Source organism: Belonocnema kinseyi, chromosome 9 (assembly GCF_010883055.1).
Source record: "Belonocnema kinseyi isolate 2016_QV_RU_SX_M_011 chromosome 9, B_treatae_v1, whole genome shotgun sequence".
NCBI classification, from domain to species: domain Eukaryota; kingdom Metazoa; phylum Arthropoda; class Insecta; order Hymenoptera; family Cynipidae; genus Belonocnema; species Belonocnema kinseyi.
In genome coordinates, this window is record NC_046665.1 from 13,355,175 (window position 1) to 13,364,952 (window position 9,778).

General features: G+C 35.6%; 1 protein-coding gene across 1 annotated transcript in view; it reads right to left on the reverse strand.

The window, feature by feature from the left end:
- Positions 1-9,778, reverse strand: part of LOC117180237 (glutamate receptor ionotropic, kainate 1-like) — a 709,739-nt gene that overhangs the window by 375,565 nt on the left and 324,396 nt on the right. Inside the window, exon 5 of the mRNA XM_033372626.1 lies at positions 2,434-2,538. Coding sequence (XP_033228517.1) covers positions 2,434-2,538 — 105 coding nt within the window. The remainder of the gene's footprint in view (positions 1-2,433; positions 2,539-9,778) is intronic.

Sequence of the window (9,778 nt, forward strand, 5' to 3'; positions counted from 1 at the left end):
GTTAGTGTGTATGAATAGCTCCTCACATGACAAGAAAAAGCGTAGCGGATCATTATAGTCCTCAATCAAATTACAATTCTTCTGAAGAATTGTAATTTGATTGCGGACTATAATTGTCCGCTACGCTTTCTCTTTCGACTTGCCCTGTGTGTAGCTGCTCATACACACTAACTGGGCGGCAGTTTTATTCTTTTAGTATCTTTCTTCTTTTTTTTCTCAACAAATAAACCCTAGATTTAAGTAGCCACTTTTTCAAGAGATCAGTCTTATTATTAAAGGATTTACAAATTAATGGAATCCCCCGGGGCATCATCTAGGGGAGAGAAGTTGTAACGTTGCAGTTTTCAACTAAACATTCTATAAAACGCTCTTCTACTCCTCGTCGACACCCTAAACGGAAAATGGTTGATAGCAAACAACTTAGGCTTATGGGGGCCAAGAACTTGCATGCTTGTGTTTTCGTTTTTCTTTTCGGATTCAAAAGAAGATTTTAAGTTAAAAATATCGGAACCAGCCAGCATCCCACGTGCATAAAGCTACGGTCACCAGTACTGTGGATTTCTGCACAACGAGGGCAATGAGCGGATGAGATTCCCGCTCAAGTCGAAAAGGACTCTTGAACGTTCCAGTTCGAATCACGCGCTGAGAGTTAACTCCGATACCATGGGCGACATGTAAATACTGCCTGTCTTAAATCAGCGAGGCATTAGTGATAACCTGAGGGGAGCAGCTGGTTTGCACTGTAAACGTGGGCCAGCGTTACAAGTAGCCCATCGGTATTCCTACACCGAGGGAAAGCGATGGGGTATATCGTCGGGGAACTGCGAGGCCCCGTTCTTCTGAGTTAAGCTTTTGTGGAATTAACCGGTTACTGTCCGAGTGTGATTCTTTTTTATTCTCGAGTGCTGACTATTTCTTTAGTAAAACGGTATTTTCTCTGGTAAGCTGCTTTTCTTCTGGTGGTTTGAGTTGTTGAGTAATCGATTTCAGTTATGGCGTCAATGCACAACAATTTTCGTTCGTGCAACTTTTCTTTCAGGAGTGAGCGGACAATTGAATCGTAGAATTGAAATTCAATGTTAAGTTTCGAGTTAATTATACCTTGATATCGCCATTGAAGTGGAACTTCTGTCTTTATTTTCAATATATTCTGGAGAGCAGATTCCTTATTCAACAATGTCTGTATTCAAGATGTTATCAGTTCCTGTAGCGATTCGCGATTGTTAATAACGTAGAATTCTGATATTAGAATCAAGTAAAACAAACGGTTTACTTGTTATGTATCATGGAGTATTTTGTCATAGGTAGAGCGACTGTCGCGCCATTTCCTATTTTGTCAATTGAAGAATTAGATTAATAGCATCGAGTGAAATAAGCGGTTATTTTTATGCTATAGGGAGCATTTTGTTATCTGTAAAGCGCTTGTCCAACCATATCCTATTTTGTTAATACTTAACCTTTTTTGTTGATATTTTGAATAAAATATTTATTTCTTATTTATTAATTATAACAACCAAAAATTAATTTGAAACACGATTTAAACTCTCTCTCTCTCTCTCTCTCTAACACTGAACAATTTCATTGCATGACTAAACTTTTCAGGTTTCACTCCTTTTTTATCCATGCTACTCGGTATTAATCACCTCTGGCGCCAGGCGAGAAACTCTGTTCGAGTTTTCGTGGCTAAAGCCCTGTGTAATGAGCCGATCAAGGCTAGAAGCAACATATGGCGCTAGATATTTTGCTTCAATTTGTCCGGTCATAGCCAGAAAACGGCGTTATATATTTCGTAAACCACGTACCATTTCCTATAGGTTAAAACACTTCAAAATCCTCAGAAGAAATTCGTGGTACGCCACTAGATCCGCAGTGCTGCCGCATTACTGGCATACAGTACTGCACAAGTTCTGGGGTGGGATTCCGATGCCCTCTCATCTAGTAGATCAGATCGCTCTTCTTGTCGCTTGAAATTAGATGGAAATGTACGATTTTTTAAAAAAAGTATCGACTGCAACATATTCTTGCTACCTTATATGCCAGAAAGAGAGAGGTGACCGTCGATAATCGAGAAGTCAGAAGTTTTTGGTTACCGAATACTGCCCCTCTTTTTCTGGAAAATAAGGTAGAAAGAGATAGTTACAATAGATAGTTTTCAAAACGATCTAACATCTCCGTATAATTTCATGCGATAGGAAGAGAGATCTGATCAAAAAGTTAAGAGGGCATCGGAATTCCACCCCTGTTATACTATCAGCTATAAGCATTATAAGCTAATACGGCAAGTTCTACTGAGCTAGCACTTGACCAGTCATGTATTTTTACCTGGTTGGTGAAACATTTTGTTCATGAAGAATGCTACTCCTCACACAGAAAATAAATTTATGTTTTTAACTTATTTAATAAATGTTCATTAAATATTAGAATGCGACTTACTGTATTTATAATCAGCGGTACCTTTTCGCTAGAAATCATTTGAAATCCAGTGATGTTCACGTAAGTTCCATTTAATATGGTGAACACAGGCAGCATTTTGAGATCCTGAAGATAATAATGATAATAATACAATAAATCGCCTGAGCGAAAATGCATGAATGCTAAATATCAACCATTAACCATTAAACATCCTATCATATATCAGAAACGTGGCTCAAAAAGCCTTTTCCAGTTACGTGTGGCAATTTCAGAAATACATAAGTCTACGCGTATTTTAAGATCGATTTTAATCCTTACTGTAAAGTAAGGATTTTGCTTTAGAAAGAGCAAATCGTTATTAAGAAAGTTTTTTAATAAACGGCGAGTTCGGATATAAAAATTTTAATTGACGTCTCGTTGTTTTAAAAAACGGGCTTATGAAAAAACATTTTTGAAACAATGTAAAGAACAAACCCGTTTCAACAAAATGTGCCCGCTGCGATAAGACATTCTCATAGCGCGCGGTTCGCATCGTTCACAAGTTTTGAGCGAGTCTAGAGCGCTCTATCTTTGGATTCCCCCGACATTTTTGCACAGACCTTTTAAAATAAAAGGTCGAACCATCAACAACTATAATTTGGTGACTTTTAATTTTCTTCTGTGAAATTCCTTTGGCTTTAAGGAACATGTTCTCTTCACGTATCTCGTGCTTCGCATTTGATTTTGTTGAAAATGCAAACTTTTATACTTTATGTTCAACGCTATTATGTAAAATGTATATAATATATATATTTATGTACCTTAGCCTGAAACTGCTTAATCAGATATTGCGAAATGAAGTGTCAATTTTATTTTTAATAGTAGCTTCAATATTATTCTCTTATTTTGCATTCAATTTTATTCCCAGCTACCCTGAAAAATGTCGTTTTTCCATAAATTTGATTTGTTTATTTTCTATTTTATTTTTTACGATTTGAACTAAAAATCCGCATCCTAGCGTAAAGCGGTTCTAAGAAAATTTGTGGATATAATTTAGGCGAAATGTTTTGTTAAATGAAATGTTATTGTAGCCTTGATAGACAAACGTTTAATTTTCGGCCTGCTGGCCTAAAAAAATAGACTTGCTTACACTTTCATTTTAAAAATATTTTTTTTACAGAATTTTCTTACATTTAACTCTTAACAACTAACATCTATCCAGACTTTATCTCTAAGACTGCTTGCTCTTTTAGCCTTTCCTTCCTCGCTTCGCCTCGCCTCGCACACATAACCAACTTTCTCGCTTTTCCTCGCATTAGCAACCTCTGCCTCCGCGGCTAATACCTATTATTTATCTACCATTTACAATATTTACAATTTTGTTACATCTACTTCCTCTCCTATTTATAATCTTTCCTTCGTCATACGTCTACCTTCTTCCTTCCGTTCTTCTCCGTCGTACCTAACACCCTCTTTACCTATGCACTTTTGCATCCCCCTTCCTGCACAAATCACAATTTACAATTCACACTACCTTAAAAAGCCAGAACCTATTAAAATACTCCATGCATCCGCATCTCATCTCCGCTTCAAGCTTCTGACTTCCTTTCTCTCCTTTCTCACACAAATATTGTGCTCTCTTTCTTAGCATTATCCACACATATTTGCTGTTAAACCTTGACTCCCTTATACAAAAACTCTTTCACCACCTGCACCGTCTTCCCCATCAATTTCCTCTCACGTCCCTTATCCCGTACGCCTGCTTTTCTGAACACCATAACATTGGTCTTTTCAGCATTTAGCTCTAGCTAACCTATTCTTCTCTAGGTATCTTCTCAAGCTCTTCATAATCTCCTTTAAGGCCTTCTCGTTCTTTGCTAGCAGCACTATGTCATTTGCATATGAGAGTGTCAAGTTCGCAGTCCTCCTCCCCTAACTCCTCCAACCACTCCAGCCGCTATAAAATTCCCTTCCCTCCTCCCACTCTATCTTTCGTCTCTTAATTAACCTCCCTACCTCTCTCGATCAGGCCTCTTTCAACTTCCCTCTATTCAATCGCCTTCCCCAATGTCCCCCTATCCATCGAAGGAAACGCGCCTTTGACATTCACAAAAATTGTGTACACATTTGATTCTTCATGTTAATTTTCTATCCACGACGTGAAGCAGTACATAGATGTTGTTCACTCTGACCGTCTCCTGGAGTCTTCACCTGCACCCCTTGGCAACTTTAACTCTACTCTATCCCATTTCCTTCTCTCTAACCACGTCTCTACCAGATGCAACACTTCCTAGCCAACAACGGTCCAATTCGGTAATTCTTACGAAAGTTATCGAGTTCACAGACTGCGACCATAACACAGATAGACACAGACGTAAAAACTATTTCTTTTGGCTCAGAAGCCCTCGATTCAAGATCTGCTTAAAGAGATATATCGAAATTACTGATTGGTACCTATTAAACTATTTACGTATTTACGTTACTTTAACATGTTATTCAACATAATTATTTCAAAAACGAAGAAAGTTACAACTTTTTCCCATTAAGAAAAATGCACAATTAAGTTTTCTATAAGATCATATGTTGAAAATATTAAAATTTAAAAATGTCTTTAAGTACTGTCACGGGCTTTCCATCTCGTTGAGAAATCTTGTATATCCCGTTCTACGATGCAACAGTTCAATTGGTAACAATTGTTACTTTATTTTATTGGCATTATTTAATTTACATACTTTTTTCTCAATTTTTTAGAGTGCCTGTATAAATGAAACCTTTTTGATATTTGAAGAAATTTTTATGTATATCGCTAAAGAAATGTACAGTTAGAAAACAGGCAGGTTTGAAAATTTATGGTTACGAATACGGAGCTATCGTTAAGCCTCCCTGCATCCGTTTTGCGTAGTTGCGGTTTTCTTTTTAAACAGGAATTTGTTTTAAAAAAATGGTGAAGGAAACTTTTATAAAAACTGTGAAACAAAAATTGTTAAAAATATTTTTAAATTAACTTTTGAAATTATCTTACTTTAAAAAAAACTTAATTAAGTCGTTGAGATCTTCGCATAGTAAACTTTCTCTCTCCCACTCCATCTACATTTCACTTCCCTCAATTGTCCTCCATGGAAAACAGTACGACGAACAGATGAAAACTACAAGGGTTGCAGCCCGGGACAACGAAACCCTGAAAGTGACTAAAAAGTACAATTCTCAAGCCAACAAGAGAATTAAATAAGTCATAAGTTTGGCAGCGTAGCTTGTGAGAACGCGTGTTATTTAAAGTTCGCGCATAAACTAGACCAGACAGACGCCAGTCATAGATTTACGGTACAAATAATTTTTTTCTATTCTTATAGGCTCTGAATGATTCTTTTCGAAGCAGATATGGATTTCGGATAACATTCTGTATATGTCAGAATCATTGCAGAATTTTCTCATTTTTCACTATTTTTATATGCTACAAAAAGTGCGCCTTCCCATAAGATCATATGTTATTTTCAACAATTCATTTTTCGATTATGAAGCTCTTAAAGGTTTCAAAATTTTAACCAGAGCTTCAGGGCATTGCTATATAACTGCCATCCAAACATCAAATGATCCTCATTTGTAATTGTATTATCGAGTGTACTGCCTTAATAAATTTTATTTGTACACGGATCTGCGTGGTACCCTCTCACTGTGCAGAATACATAATTGTGGCAGTTTAAAAATTTGTACGCAACTTTGGAAAAAAACTGTAAAGTTTCGGCGTAGGACCGCGTTATGCATTCGTCGCCTTTTAAGTATGTAATATCGAGCAAGAGCCTTGAGGCGAGGATGACTGTATGCATTTTATATGTAGGGTCGAATGCCTGCCTTCAAACATGACTGTCGAAAAACCGGCTGAACTCGGGACGTAATTTTCTGTAGTTTTCTTCTCCTCTGGCCAAATGTCCAGGAACATGCGATTACTTCTAATAAACTCGCACGTAGCTACGTGTTATCTCTGCTTGTAATTAAATTAATACCCATGTATAGACCTCTGTTTCACCAGGGTTTTAAAAATAAAAAAGTATAGTACATACAATAGTTAATAATAATACCGGTTATATCTAAGATCAATTGATTAATCATAGTAAAATATGCGGAAAACTATATTGCAAGAGAAAATACATGCCAGAAGATCCTGATAAAGGAATATATCATTCATTTGATGAGAATCTTAAATTACTAGAAGGGATTACCATAAAGAAAAAATCTTGAAATTAATGAAAATGAAGGTTTTTTTAATTATAAAATTTATATGCTTTTTTGTTTTCTATTCAGTATATTATGCATACATTTTGTTATAAAAATAAATTTGTTTCAAATATTTAAAATTGTGTCGATTTTAATATTATACTCCAGGTGGAAGAATTGTATTTATTACTAAAAAGGTTCTAGCTGCGTGTATGTTTTGATGTAAGCTAAAAAGTAGTTAATTTCTGAATTAGTTTATAAACATTATTTGAACCATTATTCATTATTGTGAATTTGAACAGTATCATAGGGAAAAGATATGGGAAATACATTATTTGTTAATTCCGGAAACAAATTAAGCATATTCTTCAGAAAATGGCTAAGTTCTTAATTTGCTCATAAAAATACAGTCAACCTCGGAGATAGTCGCTATTTTGAAGCTGAACATGAATCTAACCTACCCTAACGGAGCCGGACATAGTCGAGCTCTGAACGTAAACAGGCTATTATTTTGTTGCAGCGAGTGAGTGTGAGTGAGTTTCGCTCACCCCGTGCCATTGGCGCCAACCTCGGGGGCAGGTCAGGCGGCTGCCCGACCTGTTTTGAGGGGGGGGGGGGGCCGGAAAATTGGGAAATATATTGTGTAAATAAATTTACTAAAGATGCCCGAAAAATAAGGGGAAATAATTAAGTAAAGAAAGAGAAATAAAACAGATGCTTCTAATATATCCCTTAATTGTATGCCAGAATAAATTAAACGGGTACAAAAAATTTCGATTGGAGAAAAAGGAAATCAGAGTTAAATAACTAATCATTTTTTTAAATTGGCAATTATAAGCGATGCAAGAACGTATCATGATTAATTTTTTCGATTGCAATAAATATATCGTAGAAAAAGATTGGTTAATGAATTTTGACTAAACAGTTTTTATAAATCTAATACAAATTTGTCTAACTTATCATCAGGCCAGCCGTGTGTTTGAATCCATATATAATTTTTGAACCTGAAATATTAATTTTAATTATTTTTAGATTTTCAGATCACTTTCGAGTCATTTGAACATTTCTCTTATTTCGATCTCTATATTTCACAATATTATAATAATAAAAACTGAATAATGAATAAACGCTGTTTCCTAATGTTTTGAAAACACCCATGTACAAAATAAAAAGAGGAACTAGTCTAGTTCCCAACTAGTTGAGCCCACTTAAAGTCGGGGGCTAGTCGGGTCATCCGACTAGTCCACCGACCAGTATCGTCACGGTAAATTAGTCTGGGGCTAGTCAGGTGACTCGACTTATCCTAGTCGGGGCCTGATCGGCTAATAGTAGGGGTCATATGAAAATACAGTTGTTCCGAAGCAATAAAATTGTAAAAAAATTCTTGGAGAATTTTCCCCAAAATTGTGTTGACGCTAATTTCCAAGATTTAATGGGAAACACATCCTACGCTTAAAAATGCATAAATTTATGTAATTAAAATTCCCCAATATTCGTGGAAAATTAATTTTTAAAAAACAACTTCAACTGGAACGCAGCAATGGAAGAGTTTTGCTGTGAAGGATCCGCCATTTTAGTCACGGTAGTCTCTGCCCCAGGTAATTATGCTTTGTTACGTGTGGACTGCTGTCTTATACTCTCGACGCGTTATTTCTGTTGCGCGAGAGGCGGCCCGTCGCTCCCTTGTGGATTTTCTTTAAAGCTACCAGTCCAGAACCGCAAGACTAAAATGAAGGTGGAAGCGAAATCCGAACTGTATCGTGCTGGATAGTTTACTACTGGTATACTACTCTTCACTGATTAATCAAAAACTTTTTCTCTTTCCAATTTCAACTAACAGAAGGATTAGACTTTATTTACATATTCTTGTAGATGGAAGTTAAAATTTCAGTCAATTGTTGGTCAGTTTATTGAAATTATGTGTGACAGATTTTCAGTACATATATGATAGACGTTTCGACAGTACGTCGACAGTCCTCATCAGTATAAAATACTTCTTTCTACGAAACTTTGCACCTGTATGATCATAATACGTACTTTGTAAACGTAAAGACTTAAAAAGTACAGACATGTTGACAGTTCCTAAAAAATGATGTAGGAAATAGTCAAAAAAGAAAATTAAAAATTGGAGTAGTAATACAAATGAATGACTGTCGTGATAATTAAAATAGAAATAAAAATGATGTATATTCTCTTATTATTACCTGTATGCTAAATTTAATTTGGTAGTTACTGAAATGACTCCGTCTGCTGGACCGACTCAAATAAAGATTGAGATTATTGTTGACATTGAAAAACACACACTTATCACATGCCGTCCAGCAGACGGAATGATTACGGCAAGGAATTTAAGCGGCGTATAGACTGTAGGTTGATTCATATTGACTTGGTGGTGAATTATTATCTACTGCGCATGACATATCATCATGAAGCGCTAACGGTACATTGCTGCAGAAGAGAAGGTAACGAGAGAGAGAGAAGCAAGATAAAATGATATTTATTTTAGATTATAATGAGAAATTGTAAAAATTGTAAAAGTTTTCATAATCAAATGAGTGTTTGTTTAAAATTGCATGTTTTGAAAGAGCAGTGTTAAGTCTTTTATTATTGCAATCTCTCATGTGTTCCTTTAATCTTACACCCATATACCGTTTGGTTTCGCCAATATAACACTGCTCACAATCTAAGCATGTTAATTTATATAATACGTTAGTAATTTTATTTTTACGGAATTCGATCTTTTTGAGTTCTGAACAAACTGAAGGGGTCTTTAACAGGTTTGATAATTATTTTTATGTCATGTTTTTTGTATAATTTTTGGAGAATTTTGGACATTTGTGGATTATAAGGTAAAACAATAGAACGATCAAAGTTCAAATCCCTGTTTAAGTTGCCGTTAATACGAGGGTAGTTCAATAAGTCCTTAGAATGACCAACATATGGCGCGCGAATCACTCCAAATCATCTGTTTTCAGTCAGCACCACTCCCGACTAGATATATGGTGCAGTCACAGTCCAGATCTTCTGAGTTTACGTGTTTTTATAACCAATTGAAAAAAAAAATTGTTCATTTAGAAAAATGAAAAAAAACGAGTTCAGAGCGGTAATCAAACATTTTCATTTAAAGGGTTTAACTCCATATGAGATAAAAAATGAATTGGACTCAGTTCATGGC